This window comes from Neolamprologus multifasciatus, chromosome 9 (genome assembly GCF_963576455.1).
Source record: "Neolamprologus multifasciatus chromosome 9, fNeoMul1.2, whole genome shotgun sequence".
Taxonomy (NCBI): domain Eukaryota; kingdom Metazoa; phylum Chordata; class Actinopteri; order Cichliformes; family Cichlidae; genus Neolamprologus; species Neolamprologus multifasciatus.
This window is the reverse complement of record NC_140447.1, coordinates 13,826,646-13,849,829: the sequence shown is the minus strand read 5'-3', so window position 1 is coordinate 13,849,829 and position 23,184 is coordinate 13,826,646. Positions and strand designations below refer to the sequence as shown.

Below are 23,184 nucleotides of genomic sequence, written 5' to 3'. Positions count from 1 at the left end.
AAGGTAGAAAATGAGGAAAGAAGATGAGCAGGTTAGAAACAAAAAGGATGGAGAGGGTTGAGTAAGAAGTATTTGACATGTGAAAAGAGCGGTAAAATAAAGACATAAATGTGGATATGGTATTTAAACGAAATAAATAAAGAAGCATATGCGGCAACAAGTCTATTTGAGTTTTAGAACTGGCCATTGCCATTCTTCACCTACGCTGATGTAGACTAGTGTTGTGGGATAATTAGGACGCTGTACACAAAGTCGTTCTGAGCAACTAAGGGTTTGTGTTCGTCTGTCTGCGTTTGTACGACTGGTAAGGAAGTGAGAGAGTTATAGTTCAAGCAAATCAAAAGCAGAGAAAAAAATAGAGACATATGCAGCAACAAATGAGATAAGGAGAAATATACAGATTGAGAGAGACAGAAAACAGGGAGTGATGCCTCTGCATTTAATTTTTTTAATCTCCATGGAACAAATTGCTGTTCGGCAGCTATAAAATAATGAGATGCAACCCCCCCCCCCCCCCCCCCCCCCTCTCTCTCTCTCTCCTTTGCTCTGTGTTTGGCAGGAGTCCCACAGAAAAAAACATGGCAAGGAGACATTGACAGCAGGCATTTGTTCATTACACAGCAGAACAAATGTAAGGCAAGGGGCCTCCCAATGAAGACAAGGAGACCCAAAATTAAAATTAGACAAGGGTAGAAAAGTAGTAAAGTGGGGGAATATGAAGACAAGTCAGGAGGGTTTGGGTGACATGGTGCGAGATAAAAAAAGAAAAAAAAAAGACATAAATAGTCATACATACACATAGAAAGCTATGAGTGACTGAGATGGTCCAGTGGAGCTAATGTCATATCATATTACAATAGTTTTCAGTGCACTGGAAGTCGTGTGCCAAGAAAGTTACATGGGATGACGGGCCAGTGCACGAAGATTCAAACCTCCGTGTGAATCCATCATCAATTAAAACAGTCAAATACCTCAATCTGTCAGGTTATATCAGAAATCAATGCATATTAATAGACTTTGCCATCTAAATAGGATTAAATATATGCACACCGAAGAATGAACAACAACCTATTATCCTATTTCTTTACCATTATGGCAGATGATAAACTGCTGTTGCACCTCAACTCTGTCCTTCTTTCAGCTGTGTGGTTATCTGACTGGCCTGTTAACCTCCCAAGCCTATGAAAGGTTGGCTGCATCCCTTCATACTCTACTGGCCAGCTGTAGCCAGATGGTGAACTCAAACAGCAAGAGGACAAGGGTGTCAGCATAAGGGAAGAAAAAAGAATAATAGATACTGGAAGAACAGATATTAGAGCTGCCTTGGACCCCAGGTAAAAATACAGTGAATTTTACAGGACTGAAAGACAATATCAGAATATGCATGAAAGAGTACTAATTAGAGTCATGGACACACCCATTAACAGCATGACTCATCCGAGCTCTTTCGCTTCCTCTAGTGCCTTTCATCTTTGAAGTCTTGGTGAGTTGGTTTTATTTCATTATACATTTACTCTTTGGCTCACGGGGGCCCACTCATGGAAGTACTGACCTCTTTCTTTAAAGAGGAAGAGGAACTTTAAGACAAAAATGACAGGCTGATGTAGAGAGCGAGAGCGATCCCCTCATATGATGTTTTATTCAGTAAAATATTTAAAATGAATAACAACATGCCAAACCCAACTCTGGCTCCTTGGTGAATTACAGTCCTGCCTGTTTAGTAAAAAATAGAGCAAACTACATTTTTACCTACAAAAATATAGCAAAGAGCTGCTCATTCACCTGTATATTGAAATTCCACCAAGAATGGTAGTATAGTTCTCAACGGCAGATTTAATATTAAAGATGACTGTTACAACAATTTTTCTGAGGAGCATAAATTAAAAAATAGAACAAGACTATATATTGAATTTCCACAGCTTTGAGTTTCTAATGTTAACCAGCAACTATTTTCAGTGCCAATAAAGCTCCGCATCAAACCACACATTATATATTGTATGCTGCATATATTATCCTGCATTGCTACCATGGCAATATTTAGACCCAGTGAACTATATCACACCAGCCCTTCATACAAAAAGCACAGACAGTAAACGTCTTTTTTAGGCAATTTCTGTTGTACGCAGCTTAACTCTGGCATAGAGTAGGAGCTGTGAAGCTGCTAAGTACCTCTCCAAACATGCTACTCAGATGAACTCTACTGTGCTTTTCCTAGGAGCACATCATCCACTGCGATAAGCCATTTTCTGAGTAACACTATCTACACACAATTCATGCTTGGTAGGATTTTGAAAATGTGGTAACTATCAGACCTTACAGGTGAAATAAAACATAGTGCATTGCCAGCATGAATTGCCATTAAATTGCCCTCATGCAATCAACGACAATCTGGTAGTCTATGCACATGATAGCAAATTGTGTTAATTTTATTTCCCCAGTCCACTCCTGCTCACGTCTTTCTTTTCTACTCCATTTAAAGCCTTCAGGAGACATGAAACCTGAGGCAATGCGTCAAGATCACAGTTGCACCCTCAGGGTAAACCATGAAGGTCATGTTCCTATCACCGTAGCTCTAAGTTTAAAGAACTGATCAATTAAACTTACTCCGTGTAGCACGGTTCAATCAATATTCATCTATTTTATTTTTTATGTTTCATTTTTTTGATGAAAAAAATCAAAATACACACAGAAAAAAATGGCCATGGCAAAGGATGCTCTAGCAGAGTCACCAAGAACAACCTTTTCCTTACTTCACTCACAGTTACAATTAAACTACAAAATGTCCTTTCTGACAGTAAGAAGAAAAAAACACAGCAGATCAAGAAGAAGATAAATCATTTCCTAGTGTATTGAAAGCAATGTCAATATTTATAGGCCTACATTTGGTCTATAGATATTTGGACACCGGTTTTAGTACATGTAACCCTGGGAAACGCCAAACAGATCGTATCTTAATCTAAATCCATTTAGTACTTTTAAGAACTGGCTGCACTAAGATCAGTGTCCTTCCCTACACCCAGCTATTGGACATGCGTATTGGAAGACATAATTTTAATAATTTTAAGTCATACTTAAAGCAGGTACACAGCTGTGAGTGAAATAGCTCATAATTCTCAAATATAACTGCTGATTGTCACAGTTTGCCGAGGCAAACTGCGCGGAGTGTGAAGAGTGGACCCAGGTGCAGACATTCTAAAACTCAAACTTAACTGATGAGCTGTTTATTAAGGCAGACAGAACAGTACAAAATAAAAGGGCAAAAACAATGCAAACTAAGCAATAACCTAAACTGGGTAAACTAGAAAGGAAGCACAAACTATGAAAAACCCTGGCAGAAAAACAAACAAAACTCTAAACATGGCAATGAAGATGAGCGCATATCTATATATATATATATGAAAACCTGACCGCAGGACTTGACATGGGAACAACACAGACGAGCTGACGAAGACTGAATGAGAACGCACAGACTAAATACACACAGGAGGCTAATGAGAGAAGTGGGAACACATGGGGGACAGCTGACACACATGAACATAACGATGTCACAGTGGAAGAGTAAAACTAAACACGATGAACACAGGAACACAAGATCTCTTCAAAATAAAACAGGAAACATGAGAGGCAGACATGACAACATAAGACACACAGACATGAAACACACGAAGGGCAAGGGAGACTTCACAGGGGTTGAAAACACAAGAGGGAGCTAATAAGCAAATGAACATAAGAAACCTAATAAGCTTAAACAAACACTATAAACATCAAAAGAACTAAAACTCAAAACACTGGGTCATAAGACCCAGGATCGTGACACTGATAGCTTAGTATATTCATTCTAAAGTTTAAACTTTCTAACGGGAGCCTCAGAGACACTGATGCCTCCTTTGAAGTATAGCCTGAGATATCAACCACAGCACAGCGATGTGCTTTTTCATAGAGCGGCTAATTCAATAGATTTAAACATAGCAATTGACATTTCTAAGAACAGCAGTGTGATGCAATGAAATGTAACAATTACACTACAAATGCACCACTGATACGAGATACTACATCTGCAGCACAAACAGACAATCGAAGATACACTGTGAGCGATTTACTTATATCCCCTTAGTATTCATAGTATACTTAGTTTAATACGGATTACATATTTTGGAGGGTTTATGTTTTGTGCAAGCACATGAAACTCCACACGGCAATGCATGAATGTGTCAACCCCCACCTGCCAGACTTCCAGGTCTCTGCAGTGTAGCAGTAGCGTAGAGTTCGTGGGAAATCTTGTACTGGTCAGAAGCGTGATGAGCTGCCAGTCGTTTGGGAGACAGAGTTGCATAGCTCCCTATGCCTGAACTCATCTGCAGAGACGAGAGTTGCTGGATTGAATAGTTAAGAATACCGAGTGTGGCAGCCAAATATGTAACAGCGGGCATGGCTCGTGTTTCAGTTTGATTGGTGTGAATAAAAAGTCTTTGTACTGACATGTTTTTAAGTTTCCATTGCTAAATTAGTTTTGTTCGAATGCAAAACATTTGGAAAAGGGTGTATAAATGCAAATGTCCAATCATTTTAGAGTCAAGGATGTAATTTACACAGAAATCTAAATATCTAACTAAAAATAATTGCCCTGCAGCTGCCCTGTGTTATTATTTCTGTGACCAAACATCTGGTAGAATGTAAATAATATAATAGTAACACCAGCCATGTGGTTTTAATGCACTGTATAACTACACAGTGTCATAAAATTACACTTACAACAAATAACACAACTAACAATTACACATCTGTTCAATCGTTTAGAAAAACATAATCACTACTGTAGAATCAGTTAAACTGTAATGTAAATGTATAACAATAATATAATATGTACAAAATGGATACAATAACTAAATTCCTCCAAGCAATCTGTGATTACAGCCACTGTGAAAGAGGTGAGGAGAAAGCTAACCCAGCTTTAACCTTATGTACATACAAACTGGATATGACACATTCCCACAATTAAAATAATAAGTATTTTTATGCATTAGTGTGAGACACCATTCAGTTATATAGCACTTGTCTAAAGTCCTTTCACTTTGCAGAAGTGAATTTATATTCCACTAAGCGCAGTTGCATTTGCATTTGCATTCATTATAATATTGTATAACCCGTGGTAATTTTAATGGACTTTAAATGTATGCTTCACATAAAAATCTTCTCATTTTATAGTCTATTATCACAAAATACATTTCCTTTCTGCGTGTGTCCACATTGTACAACTGTTGAATGATCTACCTGGTGAAGAGGGGAAGATGTGGAGCTGGCCCCTCCCCCTCCTGCTGTGGAATTAGGTGGAGATGCCACCCTCAGGGGGGAACCGCCCCCTCCTGCTGTTGTCACAGCAACTGTGGTGCTGAAAGACAAATGAACAAAGTAGCATCATTTGTATATATATATTAAAAAAATTCAAACAACTGATTGCTCTTCATGTTTAAGAACAATCATTTGTCATGTGTCATGTACATGATATGTTTTTATATGCTGGCATAAAGAAGCTGACAATCAACTTACAAGACTTAAGTTTAACTTTTATATTCTTTTCTGTTTTTTTATTCTATTGCAAACCATCATGTGTTTAGCTTATTCTCAAGCTATTTTTCAAGCCTTTTCATTATTCTAACACAGACTGTATGTCAGTATTAGCAGCAGTATATGCTCTCTACCTGTATGATTTGGCCAATCGATTAGCAGGAGACTGTTTGGGAGAGGAGGAAGAAGAGGAAGACAGCCGCTGAGTGGTAGCGTATCCTTGTGCATCAGAGGCTGATCCCAGACGTTGAAGTTTACTGGGGGAACCGGACCCTGAGCCTCCCCCTCCTGACAGAGGGGAACCCTGGGCAGGTAAGGTGGCACTGGAGTAGTAGATACCTTGGAAAAAAGTGGAGGGAAAACACTTTAATGAACATGTAAATGTTACAGAATGACAACAATGTGATCAGCTTGATAATAATAATGTGAAATAGATTTAAAGTGGGTTTTAAAAAGCTTTCCTGTGGCTGATAACTTGGTAATATGCAAAAAAAATTAATAAAAGCAAAACACTGGCACAAAGGTCAAAATTTAGATTTTATTTTAAGTGCATCAGTGACACTTTACTTAAAAAAGCTGTTTGCATATATACTGTATAATGCTTAGAATTTTAGATTTATACGCATTCACAGACATTTGTCTGGATATGAGCACACTGGGTATCATTATCAGTGAGTGATCAATTTTAACAATTAAAAAAAGACTAAGTGAGGATTGCAAATAAATAACCCATAACTCTGACCCCAGATCAAGGATGCACTAATAATATAATAAAGCTATTCATACTGCACATTCTAAAAATATTCTCTTAGTATCATATTTTTGGTTTCTTGGTTGTTGGTCAGTGTCTCCATATGTCATTTGACATATCAACTGTATGTCAGGCCTTGTCATATTATTACATGCAAAGAAATTGGAGATGTGATCAGGCTTACCTGACCCCGGCCCAGTCTGTGATTGTTGCTGCTGGGCTGCACGGCTTGATGTCACCTGAGGGGTTGTGAGGGGAGACAGAGCAACTGAAGATTAGCATGACAGGGAGGTGATTAGTTTGGGAGGATAAACTTGAGAAGAGTTGAAGGGAGAGACGGGGTTAAGAAAATAAATGGGATGAAACGGAATAAAGAGTAGTGTTCATGAAAAAAACTTTTATGCACAATGAGTTCAGTCGAGCCTTTGAGGGTTCTTGAATGAACCTAGGGAGCGCTAGTAATGAAATCCCCACAGAACACAGAGGGATGACAAAAAAGACGCACAGAAGCCGACAACGAAGTCCTCTGAGCTCAGCTGACTGAAATCATTTCTTGTAAAGCCTTGTCGCACCATCTATTAAAGGTAGAAAAAGTTATGTAGTCAACTGTATAGTCATATTTTATTATCTACAATCCGTTATATTAAAATCCCGATGTTCACAAACAATTAACACAACTAAATCTATTATTATAAACTAGTTAATGTTTAACATCTATTTATAAGGCAATTTTTAATGAGAACAGTGGACCTACAGCTTGGATGGCAATATGCAGTGAATTCCCAACAGATAAAAAAGGTATGTGAGTCAAAGACAGAATATAAAAAACCTTTTTACTCCACAAAATAGGCTGGTCTATCCATATATATTCCCCTTATTCTCCCGAGACAGTAAAGGGAGCATATGTCAGACCTTGCTGAGCCTTATATAGTCCTGTGTGTAAGTTTGAGCTGTAAAGGTGATTCAGATCCATTATTACTAGACACAGCTTCAGATGTAGAAAGCCATATTATGCAATCATGCAGTTACTGAGTCACCTTGGAGGATTCTCAGTACTGTCTATACAGTAGTTTGGCTCAGACAATCTGAGTAACTGAGTAATATATAGATGCATATCTGAAAAGAGAGATACAAAATGTATATAAATATATATTTACATTTAAATGAAAATGCATTACTTGACATTAATGTAATCTGCTAGTCCTTAGAATATTTACTTTGTCTGTTATATTTTACTGAACAGCAAAAAGACACTAAAATGCATGCAGTTAACACATGTTCTGATCATTTGATAACCAGTAGCTCACAATAGCTGAACACACTCTGGAGCTGTGTTTGTATTGAGTTGTGCTGTTTGTATTTGCAGCTGCAAAATTGTGCAGAGAAACAAAACAAAACAAACAAAAAAAGCCCACTTGCTTTCTCAGCATATCTACCACAAATAAATGTATCAGCAAGCACCAGCATGCAATCTCCCTTTTGTTTCCAGTGGCTGTCTGGGTCTCTGGTTATTTTCCTGCTTTGTGATAAGGGCGTGTATCTATTGAGGACAAGGTTTGAAAAGGGGTTGTGAAATTTACAGTATAATTGGCTGGGGGGGATCTTAGAAAAAAAATACCTGATGTACAGTTTATGGAAGAAAACAGGCAGGAAAGCAAGCAGGTGACACACACAGAGTGAAAGAACGTATAATTGGTAAAATGAGGATTGCACTCTGCAGTAGTTTGTATCAACATGTGTCTTTCTACATATTACTGGATAAATATGGAATGCCATGGGGCTGGCAGGATGGAGCAGTTGTTCCTGCAGCTCCATCCTCTTCCTAAAAATACAATTTTTAGGAGTTGCAGATTTGCTATTTAAACTTAGTAGAAGAGTTGTGCACAGTTGTGCAAGTGGTCAAAATGGGTCTTCCAGTGATTCAAATGTAGAGTGCTGGAGCACTGGAACTCCGACACAGGGAGTCAACCTACAGCACCCGAAGCCAAATCTGATATGAATTCTAATAGATGGGGCTGAAAAATTTTCCCCCACCTAATATATATTATCTCCTTCTAAAACACAGAATATTTGTCCTTCATTATGGAAAGAATGTTTTTTTCTAAAGAAAACTTGATATTGTGGCAGGCAGGAAAGTAAGCAGGTGACACACAGAGTGAAAGAACGTATAATTAACATTTGTAAATAACTTAACAAATGTCTCTAAAATTGAAGATTTCATGGTTTAAATAAATATATGAATAAAATGTTGTGTTTATTTGTACCTCTAAAGCTTTCCAAGGATGAATTACTAAAAGTACTGTGGAGGTCCTTGGTGTTAGTTTAGCAGATTATGAAACCAAGTGAATGACTTAAAGCTTATGCGACGAATGGAAGAGCTCCTGTTAATGGTGGCTAATAGACTGTGTTCAACACTACAGATGTGCTACAATGATCAAGACACAAAGTGAGGCCTAAAGAGTGTAGGAATGAGTAAATAAATCAATGGGTGAATAAATAATGAGTAAAAGATGAATTGTTGGCTGAGGTACCAAACAGACAGAAAGCCTGACACACACTGCGAGGGAGAGCACGGATCTCACTCCGTGTCATCTTGCAGTGCTGTTCTTTTTCTCCTCCAGTAAAACATAGGGATGTTTGAGGTGCCATGTATCCATGAATTATTAAAACCTGGCCTCTCAGGGTTATAAATATCCTACAAAAAGAGCAGCAACATGCTAGACCTTTTACTTTCTCTCCCTCCTTCAGATAGTCACCATGCATCCATGTAAAGGAATGCAGCCCCTGCGTGCACACACACATACCCAAGCGCACACGAATGGAAGAAGATCAACAAAAACATACATGTACTACCCATGCATGCAAGCTGCACCTGCCTATCTAGCAGCACTGGCATGCATACAGCTATTCATGAGCAGCAAGCTCTGTTGACAGCACTAGCCCCATTACACTGACAAGCCAAAAACATCAGAGGGGAGGATACACACACAGAGAGATACACACTCGCTCACATGGACAGAGATGGTGAGCAGAGAGGACAGGGAAGGAAGATGAGAGGAGGGGAAAAGAGGACAAGGAACACTGTAGAAAGAGTAAACATTCCTTTTTTCCTAATCTGTCCATCCATCTATATCCCGGCCTATCAGTGTTTCTCTCTGTCTTTTCCTCCTGTTTCTTATTTATTAAGGCAAGGCATCTAAGCTTTATCTGAAACTAGCTTTGGTGTGACTGCAGGGGATGTGAATAAATATATTTACAAAAAACACTTCCTACATCATTTTCTTTCAAAAGACACATGAACATAAATTAACAAACCACAGAAATGCATGTGCAAACTGACAGAGCAGAAAGCAGATACCAATTTACCTTTAGTACAAAATTCTGCCCAAAGACTCAGAAACATACCAAAAGCCATTCATGAGAAAGTACGACTATTGTCAACTAATTATCTAGTTTAAAATGATTCATTTAAACTATTTGATCTCATTTTGTATTCATAATTATCTGTCATAAATGGAAGATTTATACCAGACGCTGGCTGCTTCACTGATTAAGTAGATCAGTGGGTTTCTGTTTCATACAACATGTGTGTGTGTGTGTTTGCAGTAATACTTAATACTGATATGTTAAGAATATGGAAATTCAAAATAATTGGCAGCTGCAGGCTAGAAAGTAATTTGATAGATTTTCTCTCTATCAGCACACTGCTGTGGTTAATGTCTTTGTATCCATGTAGCTTTATTTTAAGTCTTTATAAACAAGACACTTGCAGAGATTTCTCTGTGTGTATTTAATTGTACCCCAATTTGGGTCTGTGAGCATCTCATAACCTGTGTTCTTCTAAACAACTTGCCTATGTCTATCATCACCTTCACACTAGAGACAAAATGCAATGGGCAGCTTGAAAAGGCAGAACTGGACTAAAGCACTTCAGCGGGGCTAATGAAATAGGATTCTGTACAAATATGCACTTCTACCCTGATCAAATAGAATCAGTTATGGTGTCAAACAAATTCACATTTGCTAAGAGCACTGAGAGCCAGAGTTACATGTAGCTGGATAAGCGCTATGCAACACAGTGCCTAAAAAAAGCCAGTAGAGGAAAATGAAGGGCAATGTTCGCAGAGTCTCTGAAAGAAAAAATCGGAGCGACAAGAAATCCGAAGACCAGCACCTCTCAACACTACAAGTACTTACAAGTTTGCATAAGCAAATGGTTTTAATGCAGCTTTACTGATAAACTGAGGAAAACACACTTCTAATTAGTCACCGTCCGAGCCAAAATCCATACTAAAATGTTGCGACCACCAGCCTCCTAGACAAATGGAAAGTTTCTCACAACACACATTGTAGTTTGCAAAGATAGCCAGTGACAGAATTGCTCTCGGTTTTGTTCTCATCAACACTTATATGCTCAATATTCTCTTTGTTCAGAAGTATTTCCCACCTGGTTGTAGCTGTGCACAGCTCCTCCAACTTGCCCGCTGCGCTGAGGAGTTGCTGCAGAGATGCTGTCGCTTAGGGCGAGGGTCTGGTTGCTATGGTAGCTGGCAGAGTACTGGAGCGAAGCCTCCGGGGTGGAGTTGAGCTGCAAGGAACTCTGGGAAAGAAGAGCCGGTCCTACCAATTGAGACAGAGGTGGCGTATGGTTGTATAGAAAGGGGGTTGAGTTGAGTTTGTGACAGAGCAAGTGAGAGTGTGAGAGAGACAGATGAAGAGTGAGAAAGAGAGGGGGTGTGAAATAGGGAAAAGAGAGAGAGAGAGAGAGAGCAAGCAGCAATTTAGAGCAGATAGTGCAGCAGTGCAGCACTCCGTGAGTTGGAGATAGCATACATAATTTATTAGCAGAAGAAGACCGAAACAGAGGAACAGAAAGAACTGGAGGAGAAGGAGGAGGAGCAGGGAGATAGAGAGGATGAGAGGAGGAGGAGGAGGGCTGAAAAGAAAAAAGTTGTAATAGACGGAACACCTTGTTGGTTTAAAAAAAACTTTACTCAAGGCGGACAATGATGGTCTGGTCTGGAATTAATTAGAAACATTATTTTATTTTTCCAGTAGTTAACTGAGGTTTGAAAAACAATGAAATTTGGCTTCAAACACCTAAAATGCCAAACCATCTTCCAAAGGGTTAAAACAAAAGACTACGTCGACCACAATGACTTTTGTTACACGCACACAAATTCACCGTCTGCTTCAGAGCATCACTACTTCAACCACCCGATGAAGTCGCTGCTGTGTCATCAGATAATAATCCCTTCTCTCTGATTCCGATGCTGTGCACATAAAGCTGATATTGATCCAAGCTAAGAACATCATAAGGCAGTTTTTTAGATGGACTATCTTCTTAAATGTCTATGAAATGATGTGGTGAACCAAAAGGAGTGGTTACAAGCTACAAGCCAGTCGGCGGTGAGTGCGTAGAGGTTAGGTTTTCCATATATGTGTTTAGGTGTGCTCTATTAAGAAGTAATTAGGTTCCTCACATATTCATGATATGGCAAATAAATAATTCATTAAGATGCTTAACATTCATTAAGTTCATAACATGTATGTTGCCACTGTAGGTTAGAGATGCCAGACATTGCTTAGTTGCTGCTTAGTGACCGAGCTGGTAGAGGTAATATTTATTTTTTATTTTTTAATGCAAATAAATATCCAGTATGCACACTAATACTGTATCTTAGTGTATATAAACATATCCAATCTTTTTTAAAAAAAAAACAAAAAACAGCCCCATCGAACCAGCATATACAAATCATCCCATCAACATAGAAGTAAGTAAAGATTCTGATGAACAGGGTTAAAGAATGTGGGGATTTCTTTCTGTTTCTCTCTCCCAATTTCAAAAGTTGAACCATCATGGATATGTCCTAATAAAGCATACAATAAATGTTTTCCCCTGAGCTTACTGACTCGTTAGTTTCTTTTCTCACTTTAAAGAACAATGGCCCGTTACTATTCTTCTCCTATATCTATTTGCTTGCTCACTCCATCTCTCTTGCTCGCTCTCTTCTCCCTGAATCCTTCCCTCCCTGTGAGCCTCTGTGCTGTGAACCAAGATCAACTCCTCTGCTTCTCGCCTTCACAAAAGACTTGCCTTTTCTCATCTTGATTCATCCCTCGCTTTTTATGAATTATTAAACAGCACTTTGTGTTACGCAGTTTGAGTGGGAGCTCCCAAACTCATCATCCCTCAGCCTTGGTGTGTGTTACATCGTGTGTGTTACGTGACAAAAAAATGCATATGGTTGTTTTGATGTTCAAACATGTGTTGAGAAATTTGTTTTTGCTGGATGGTCAGAAAATAGCAAAGTTGACTGATTATGAAGTAGCTAATAAGGGTTTATTAAGGGCGTGGTATGCTTGCACACATGTGACATTAAATGTGCAAATGCCTAATACGAGTGAGTGTATAGTAGCACATGCATGTGTGAGTATAATGAAAAACACTGGTTGTAGGGATCTAAATTCTTTTGTGTCAGTATTGACTCTCGTCTCTGTTTTGTTATGGAAATGTAAGTTCGACTGTGCTGATATAAATATTTCAAAAGCTCAGTCAAATTATGAGCATCGTATTCTTACTGCCGTGTATGAAATACTCACTCATGCACACCTGACATACACACAAAAGGGTCATTAAAGATTTTAGGAATGCTGCAATAAAAACCTGAACATTACTTTTTTTAAAAAAAGAATTAGCGCGTCTGTGTACAGTTACTTATGAGTTGTGCTGCTCTGTGCTGACACTTGTGTTCACCGACAAAAAGCCTGTTTAGTAGAACCTTCTGGTGAAGACAGCGACATTTCACTACAGTACGTATTTACTGCTTAGCTATTTGCAGCACTCTTTTTTGGGAAAAAATCACACACACCTATTGAAAGATATCCACAGCCACATTGTTAAGCTTGTGGTAGAAGCCCATTTGCAAAATGGGAAAAACAGCTGGGTGTGGGACACCCATAACAAGAGTGCTCACAATGAGAGAGCCATCTATTTGGACAGGGACTTGGGCGCTACAGGGTACAAAAACGGTAAGGATCTAATGATCTGGCATGTCTTGTAGCTGTTCGGCATATGCTTAAACAGATAATCCATATCATATTAAAGCAAACCAGCAATTATAGTAAATATACCAAAAACAGCTTATCATGTCCAACTTTTGGTCAGACATGCCTCTTTGTTTGTATGTGTGTGTGTGTGCAAAACATTACATCGTTGTTCCACACTACCTAGCCCACTCTATCAGTTCCAGAAACCACATGGATTGCAAGATGTAACATGTAAGCTGACACACAGAAATTCACTGTGTATCACCCCTCATAGTGTGAGTTCTAAAATGCCATCCATTACTACAATATCAACTATCAAAAAGGTCAGCAGGCAATAAGTGAAATGGGAATGCAGTGTTCCAAAACCAATGACCTGCAAAGAAAATGCCAAGCACATTTAGCATGACCTTATACACGGGCTGCCTCTCAATCATTGTTTGAATTTCTTTATCAGAATCCAAGGTCCACAGGCATTTGGGACAGTTCCTTGTACAAATTAAGAGAGCAATATGCTGTGTGTGTTCCTTAAATCGACTTAAAACGGTTTGCTTTAGAGCAAATAATCAATGAGGATCTTGAATGCCAAACTGCAGATAATTTTAGAAAATGTATTTTTCATTGCATTTCAACTCAAAAATCTGGAATAAAGCTCAAACTGTTTGCTGTGAGCAGAGGTCAGAGCTGTAATCATAGCAAAAATTAAATCTTAACAATAGGATTTGTGGCAATTATTCCACTTATCCAATGGGTGAGGGATAATTTTCCTCCTTTAATAAACAACAGTTAACAAGCATTGGCTACCATTATGCTCACATATTTAAACTAACTACTGCTGCACTCTGTGAAGACTATCACCACTTTTTAAGCACTGACTGTACAAACCAATTAAATGTGTTGTTTGGAAACAGTAACATGAATTTTGGTTTTGTGGCTTGAAGTGCCTGTTCAAATTTTTAAAAATAAATATGTGGGTAATATGAAAAATTTAACCTGAAATGATATTTTGTATGCATTTTTATACTCTTAGACTGAAATATTTTGTTTGAGTGGTATTTCTGCTAGAGTTGACTCTTGACTATAGCATAAAATAGACTAAAATAAGTATAATTTAAACAGACACCAAACATTTGAAACTATTTCCCCCTCACACACACGCACACATACACACACGATGATAGTGGCAAGTATACTTACGTTCTCCACTGTCTAGTATTCCTGATTCCTGAAGGGAGCGAATGCAGGAATCCACCAACTCCAGACCTGTTGTCAACTCATCCTCAATATCTTTCTGTCCATCAGCTGTGGGAGAGAAAAATGATGAGGAGCACATACAGGCGCAAAGACTGTGAGAAAGAGGGAGGTACGGGAAAGAGAGTATGAGGCAGAGAGATGAGATCTTTCTGGGCAGTAACCCCAATCCTTTCCTCTCACAGTGTGTAAAGCCTTACGCATTGTGACTTGGTTATGAGCCGTGGGACATTTTGATTATATGCTGGTAAAGGGCCCTGATAAGTCTGCCCTGGGAGCTGCCAAGCTAGAAATGAAGTTGCTGTTATAAAAGTGAATTTGATGCACTGGTAAGTATGTGTAAGTGCATTTGGGAATATGTATGTTGTTGTGTGTAGTGAAAATGTTTGATTTTATTTATTTATGTTTTTTAAACATATGGGGTAACACTATTCTCCCGGGCTAGCTGTGGGTTAAAAAGGTGATACATGTTTGCAGGTGTGACTTCACTGATCGTCGGGATCCTGCAATAATCTATTTAGCTATCACAACTACCAAATCTCAATGATTTTGACTATGGCATACATGATTCCTCTAAAAACTAACACACAACAAGTTTCATGCATGTCTGAGACGTTAAAGTCAAAGTCACATTTAATTATATAGCACATTTAAAACAACAACTGTTAACCAAAGTGCTGTACATTTAAAATAATCAGTAAATGAGGGTGACAAAATTTAAGAAAAGAAGCATAAAATTAGAAGATTTGAGTAAGAAATAAGAAAAAAATAACGTAATAATGAATTACCTTGAGAGTTCCAGCGAAATTGCTCATCTGAAGAACTGCAAGAGAAAGGATGTGGTTACCATGACGAATAAAAAGGGCAATAGCAAAAAAAGTAAAGTTTTAGTTAAGAGTAGATTCTTAAATTGATGGCACAATAAATCCTCCATATCACTGTGATGAGTGATGACAAGAAAAAAAAAACATGAGATGAGAAGCGCCACAGGTCACTTTAGCTCAACCTTAGACTCACCATTCATTTGCACTGAACAGAGAATCTCTTTATTAAAGATGTGTCCCATTGTCCTAACCTCTTAGTGTATTTATTCTGCGTTCCTATGTTTTACCTCTCTTAAGCCAAAATGATACCAGTGTCAGTTCTGTTTCTGTTCCTTTTGAGAAGAAGCTCACATTTTACCAACTTTTAAAAATGCAACACATAGAGGGAAAGGGAGGAAATTAGAACAGAAAGAGTTTTGGTGGACAAAGTTTATGGGCTGAGAAGCGAATCATCATCTTTTTCTCTCGTTTTTGGTAAATTTTAGTAGGAGAACAAAAACAACTCTAGACAACTAGAAAACGTGTGTGTTGATGTCAAATTGTCTTTGTTTCTTTTTTTATTTTTCATCATAGCCTTGTTTGTCTGGAACCTAGCGTTTGCTTTGCTTTGTTGGATTTATTTGTGTGTTATGGTTTGATCTCATGTGTACTGAAGCTTTTGCTGAAATAATCTACTTTTTAAAACTTATCCTTAAGTCACACTTTGAGTTCTGCACTGATTAGTTCACTCTTTATTTCCAGATGGTGTTTTAGGTAGACATACAATGAAATAATAATTATTGCTATATTTAATTTCAGTTTTGTGTTTGCTTGTGAAGGCAGAGGGCCACCTCCCCCTGCCTCTACTCACTGTTATTGCTTGCTCAAAGGAAATTGTCGGATTTATATTGGAAGGTATTGCGATGTGAAGTGCTGTGAGATGACCGTTGTTGTGAATTGATTGATAAAAACCTAAAATAAAGTTCATGTACACACAAACACACACCAACACACATACATTTGCACATGTACAAACTACAGGCAAGACTTTTTTTCTATACTCCTGATGAATGTCAATGGATGGCTGATTAATGGGAGGCTGAACAGAGGTAAAAACAGAACAGAAGAGCAAAAAAGAAACTTAGAGATGAGTATTGAGCCACCTTTCTTTGTGATCAATACAGAATCAGACAGACTAGCTGATAGCTATAGACGCTTCCATCCAACTTCATCTACACGATTAGGCTGGTTTTCGGGGCTTGCTGTCTTCTATTTATACTATTTCATATTCCACGGTGATGAGTTTGTATGCACAAAAGAACACGATTTTAATGGTTACCCACAAACCACAAAGACTCATTGTAATGCTGTAGTCAAAGCAATTTAAAGCACAGCAGCCTATATCCCTGTACTCTAATACATACAATGTGAAAATATAATGGAGCAATACTGGAACACTTCAGAGAATTTGGAGGTGCCTGGGATTCAACAGCCAACCAGAAACTCCATCTTTAATACAAACATGCAGGTAGGCATCTTAAATAAAGGTTCGTGAAGAAGAGAAATATAAACATGTGCTACTTTGTTACTTTTTGAAACCAGCTGGGCTGTTAAATACAATCTGGCCAGCTGCTACCCCAGCAGCACCTCAGGAAGGGATGCTGGCAAGACAGCTGGTTCTCAAGCGTGGCGACCATTCAAAAGGTCAGTTTTGGCTTGGACTCAACGGCTGGATGCTTCAGTAGACATTATGACCTACTGTCCTCTCAATTCTGGTGTAAATCTTTGAGTTAGACTCTAAAAAGTTTACTTTTATTTCAGTAATATTTGGAAACAAAATGCTGCAATCAAAGCAACATGCTTTGCAGAAGTAGGTCATAGAAGGGCGTGCACACTGAAAGGTCAGTGGCCATACTAATATTTATGTTCCCCTTGTGATAATAAAAAATGTGTGATGAAATTCAGAAGTTCACTTAACTTACTGCTCAATAAATCTCCAGCTAACATTTACTTTGAGTTATTTAAGTAAGGTGGAAAAAAAGACTTCAGGTCATAGGATTAAATAACTGAGTCAGAAGCAGAGATCATAAAAGTCAAATTATACACGAATGACCGTGCATTTAAAGATATATTAAGAATGATTGCATTTTAAAAGAAAATGTAAATCTTATTAATACATTCTATTGAGTTCTATTGTGCTTAGAGCACTCTGCTTTCATATGCATCAGTAACATATGACGAGTAACCACAGCAACACTCAGTTCTCCAGTGGAGTCTGTTACAGAGAAAGAAAGCGATAGAAAAAGAAAACTAGGCATACGAATGTCAGAGAGACCAGGGAGAGAGATGTATTAAGCATAGCATTATTCCACAACATTGCACCCTCTTGCTTGCAATGCCACAACACAACGCCCAGAGATTCACTACGCCACTCTCAGCAGCCACACAGCTTAAATCAACACACAGCATCCTCTGTCCTTCCCAGTGAACTCCAAAGCATGCATGCATGTCACAAGTGCGGTAGCTGAAAAGTGCTGTTTTCACCTAGTGCATCTATGCTACACTATTATGTGAAAATGAAATATTGAAACTCAAACAACTAATGAATTCAAACAATACATGAAAAACTTGTACTAGGACAGAAATACATCTCTGTTGGCAAATCAAAGTTCAAAATCTGAGAATAATCTACTTAATATTGTTCTTTCAAGTGCCCTTTGGAAAGACTGAGGACGATTTGTAAAAAGTGAGATACAAATCTACACTAACAAAAACACGCTATGCATGTTGTAAATGTGTTATGGGACAGGAATCCCACAAACATAATCCCTGATGATGTCTCTAGTCCACGGCTTACATTACTGAACAGCAGCATTACTCTGAAAGAGTTACACTGCCACACAACGTTCTTCACAAATCTTCCAGCTGCCTCCCTTCACAGATAGTAGCACTTAAGAACACTTGTCCATCGTGATAAGGCTGTCAGTGATGATGTATGTATGCGTCCTCAGCAAACACGTTTCTGCATTCACATATTTAACCCCCTAATGCCAAGTTTGTCATATTTGATACATACAGTTTTTGTGTGTTTTTGAGAATTACATGATCAGTGTGATTGTTTTCCACCTGAAAAACCTAAATAAATTGCACAATATATTATTAAGCAATTAAAAAACCCACATGTAGCAATGATCTACAGTTAAAGCATCCCCGTTTCAAATTTTAACACATACACAGTCATTTACATGCATAAACACCAACACACTGATAAAAACAACACCTATACATACACAAGGTGTCAAACTCATACCATCTAGCTTTAGTTGGTATTTAGCTAAAAATGGTGAATGCTGCTGATAATTACTTTCATGTTATGATGGAATAAATGGCAGGGTTGACAAGCTATTTCATTACTGCCAGAGCAGCATCTAATGGACTGTAATGTCCTACCTGATCTTTTCTTGTGCCACAGCAGGATGTAAGCCTAAACACATCCTGCCTTTTTGGAAAATACTGTTTTTACAGGCATAAATCCATATCTCATTATTTTTTGCTTTTCTTAGGGACCCAGGGTGGCCAATTAATGGCTATTTCTAATTATTTCATTTCAAGGATTTGTGAAATATAAAATTCTGGTCTTTTTAGTACAAAGTGGTACTTGGCCTACAACAGCATGCACAGTTGCCCGAAAAATAGTTTTACTTTTAAAACTTTATCATAAATAATAAAATTTAAAAAGCTGATTCAGTTTGAGAGTTTTCACTGTGATCGTCTAATATTGTCACAAGAACGTCCTATACCTTAACGTTGGACAGACTGTCAAGGACTGAGAATAATTAAGAAGTCAGAGAAGAACGGACTGATGAATAACAATGAGTCTTTATGACCTGACCTCCATGAAGATATGCAATGAGGTCAGGAGTCAAGGTCAGCTATAGCATGGCTGGAAACTCTGAGGGAATCATCATGCACAAAGTTAGTTGAGGAAGAATAGTGCATAATTTTTTTTTTTTTAATTTTTAATCACTTTGTTTTTGAATATTTTTTAATATTCAAAAACATTAAAAAATATGTTTTTTTAAGTGGTGTTTTTGAGTGGTGTTTATCAGAGCTGAAATAAATCTGAATGCAGACTCATTCAAGCAAAACAAGGGAGACGATGGTCAATGGAAAACAGCCAAGTCTCGTTAATTTCCTTTTTCTCCCATTATGCTCAAATTCTGATAACAAGCTTGAAATGAGGTTCAGTTATTGGATTTTCCCATAAAACATGTACAGTATATAAGCAGTTATGTATATGAACAAAAACAAAAACTGACATGAGCTAAGCTTGAACGTCTATCTGCCTTTATTTTGAGATTTCGAAATGGATGCTGATTAATGGGTAACAATGTTTTGATTTACAGGACAAACTTATTAATGCAGTTTACTGGTATCTTGCACATATATATGTATGTGTTAAAGGCACTCTAAATTCCACATGCTCAATCAATGAGAGTAAATTTTTATTTTGAGAGACAGCTCAAGGACATTCTAATCGTTTGGATGCGGGGCTATTTGGGAACTGCATGTCATTTAAATAATTTGTCAACTTTCAGCATTTTTATTTTCGGAGATTTTTGTTGAAAATCAGTGATTGCTACATCAAGCCTGAAAGAAATGTAACACTGCTTATAAACAATCACTGCACACTGCACTTCTCATTAACCACACATTCAAACTAGAAATATAGTGGTTAATGGGGTTTTCTGTTTGCAGTTCACTGTGGGCAGTGCAAGAGACTAGGGCTGGGCTATATCATACCGTTCACAGTAATACCGGTGTAATTTTGGGCAACGATAGGAAAATGAAATATCGAGATAGAATATGGGTAAAACGCGCATGCGCAGTGCCTTTGTTTACATACGCACATGGCGGCGACGCAGAATGAGAAGAGCGAAAGTGGATCGTTGAATGAAACGGATGAACCAGAATTGGTTTGTAAAAATGCTGCAACTTCAGTGGTGTGAAACTGGTTTAGCTTTGGTCCGTCAGATACACAACAAAGCACTATTTTTGGTAGAGCATGCTAGCGGGCCATTGGTATTACCGTGTTGTTTGGAAAATACAGCACACTTAAAATCAATCCTTTGATTTTTCTGAAAATCGACAGTGCCCCTGATAATCCCGTGTGCCTTATGTATGAATTCTGGTTGTGTTTACTGACCTCGAAACAATTTTATGTCGTACACGGCGCTGGAAAATCTGTCAAATGTTTTAGTACGACTTTGCTAAGCTACGAAGCGGCACCGCTTGATGGATTGTCAGAGCATTATGGCTATCGTAGGCTGGAGCCTGGCGGAGTGATACGTACTGTGCTTCAACATAATATTACAGTATTTTGTGTGTATAACCTCTTTTTAAGTTTTGTGGATATTAAACATAGTTATGCTGAGGATATGTCGGACACCAGAAATGCCTTTTGGTAAAACTGTCAGCAAGGAATTTGCACTGTTACATTTTTATATAACTTTAATGCACATAAAAAACAGCTGCTTGTTTAAGTGAAAATACATTGATGTTTTTTTTTTCCGCACTAATAAAGCTGTGGAGTTGTAAAGTATTTTGTCTAGTGTCAATTATATTGTCAGTTATATCATTATCGCAAATTTTCAAATGTATATCGTGATAAATATTTTTGGTCATATCGCCCTGCTCTACAAGAGACTGTACATGCATTTTATATCAACTTTCATTTACTATACATAGTATATATCTACAGTACTATAGCACTAAGTATGCAGAATCAATGGCTACTAAAGGAAGAAGGTGGGAAGAAACAAAATACAAATATTTTTCATCGTACTACTTGAGTATTTATTATTTTGATGTTTTACTTTTACTCCCTACATTTTAACCCAAATGTCTTCACTTTGTGCTCTTTACACTTTCAAAACAGGCCCATTACTTTAGGATTAACACATTTGAGGGACGTTTTTATTTTCCACCACTAAACACCTTCAAACATCAAACCAATCTGAGCCTAAATGGAGGGAACAATAGCACATAACACACTACTAAACAGATACGGCGATCCTATTGGTCTATCCATCACCTGGGTTTATCACATACAAAGTGATGATAGGGGTAAATATATATAATTTATGCATCAGTTATACACTATATTCAGGAGATAAAGTGGGCCGGAACGATCTGAAACTGCGTTTTTGTTGCAGATGTCCGTAAGTCATGGTTTCAGTACTTCAGCTTCTTGTTAAGAGAAGCAAGCATGAAAGGAATAATGTTTTTTTAGTGGTAGGTAATTTCAAATGCAACATTTCTAACAGTTCAACAAATATTGTCAAACACACAGTTTGTCAGTTTGTCTGCTAGCTGAAGGTACTGCCTTATTTCCCAGGGAAAGAAAATTGGAGGTGACGGGGAGAAAGGCGAGAAAGATGCAACGTTATATTCAAAGGTAAAGACAGTTTAGTGGCATTTCATAAACTGGAAATTTAAAGTTTACATGCAATGCCCTTCTTTTTAAATGAGACACCAGCTCTGCATATAATGCAAAGTTATGTTTTTTCATAGTCTGATTTGTCATGCAAAACAAACTGAGGTATAGTACAATCAAAGGTTGAATGAAAATATTGAATGGCATGAATGCTGAATGATAAAGTGGTGAGTTGGCCATACTTGGACTGTTGCACGGAGGCTGGGATGTTTACGGTCAGAGGTAGGTTACATTAGGTATAGCAGAGATTCATTTAAATTTAAGCTGTTGATGCTCAGATTCATTCACTGAATTCCACCTTTATACCAGCTTTATACAGTCTAGTATAAAAACACCTTACCGTCAGTGTAGGGGATGGAAATCAGCCAAAACAGTTCATGAAACATCTGCTTACGTTTTGTTGAATTCAGTTGTGTAAATCCACAGAGAAATAATAAACCTGAGAGCAGCAGCCTGTACACAATGAAAATCTACTGGAGCCCACAATAAAAGTTATTGTGAGACTCTTTTCCACATGCTGAGTGACAACAACAGAGCTAACAGTTTAGGTATGGAAGCAAAGAAAAAAAGTTTGGATTTCAATGTTTTAACGTTGAAAATAAAATTAGTATCACTGTTATGTAGGATGAAGTATTTCTTCCTACTCTTTTTTTTAGTATTGCATTTGAGTAGTTATATACAGACTATTAAAATGTGGGGTAATGTCAACTTTTACTCTTTTAAATATTAGTGTCTAAATGTCCTTTCAATTTATTCATGTACATGAAACTGAAAGAGTTCAGAGGCACTTTTTGAAATCAGCTTCTCATCTAATTTGCACTTGCTTAGCAGAATCCTTATTTGTGAAATATTTCCCGTAGGTTTCAGCCAACTGTTCACAAGCAAACAACAAAAAACTGTGTCAAACAGTCACACCTCAGGGCAGTTCGATTACATGTAGGGAATGCATAGGCTTCCACCCACAGACCACACTGCTTACAGTTTGAACAACTTCAAATCTAGACTTAAATCTCAAGATTAATCCCTGACTTACTGGCTAGTGCAAAACCAGAACCCTACATATGGTGTGATAGTTTCACAGGATCGCTGATTCTGCTCACTTTAAATGTGGAACTTGCTTGGAAACCATTTTATTGCGTCTCTAGATCTATTTCTTACATAGATATCATTGCTATCCAGAGGTGGTTGTCATAACAACGTTGTTGTACATCATCATCAGCATGACTATGTGACACCATAAGTGTAATCTGTCAGTCAAGGCAGATGAGTGA

The 23,184-nt window shown here is 37.8% G+C and overlaps 1 protein-coding gene across 2 annotated transcripts in view; it reads right to left on the bottom strand.

Moving 5' to 3' along the window:
- ctnnd2a (catenin (cadherin-associated protein), delta 2a) overlaps positions 1-23,184 on the bottom strand; it is a 265,825-nt gene that overhangs the window by 125,184 nt on the left and 117,457 nt on the right. For both annotated transcript variants that reach the window (XM_085173422.1, XM_085173423.1), the window contains 7 exons: positions 15,403-15,437; positions 14,561-14,665; positions 10,764-10,936; positions 6,501-6,555; positions 5,700-5,904; positions 5,272-5,389; positions 4,223-4,355 (listed from right to left, as the gene is read on the bottom strand). In XM_085173422.1, coding sequence (XP_085029548.1) covers positions 4,223-4,355; positions 5,272-5,389; positions 5,700-5,904; positions 6,501-6,555; positions 10,764-10,936; positions 14,561-14,665; positions 15,403-15,437 — 824 coding nt within the window. The remainder of the gene's footprint in view (positions 1-4,222; positions 4,356-5,271; positions 5,390-5,699; positions 5,905-6,500; positions 6,556-10,763; positions 10,937-14,560; positions 14,666-15,402; positions 15,438-23,184) is intronic.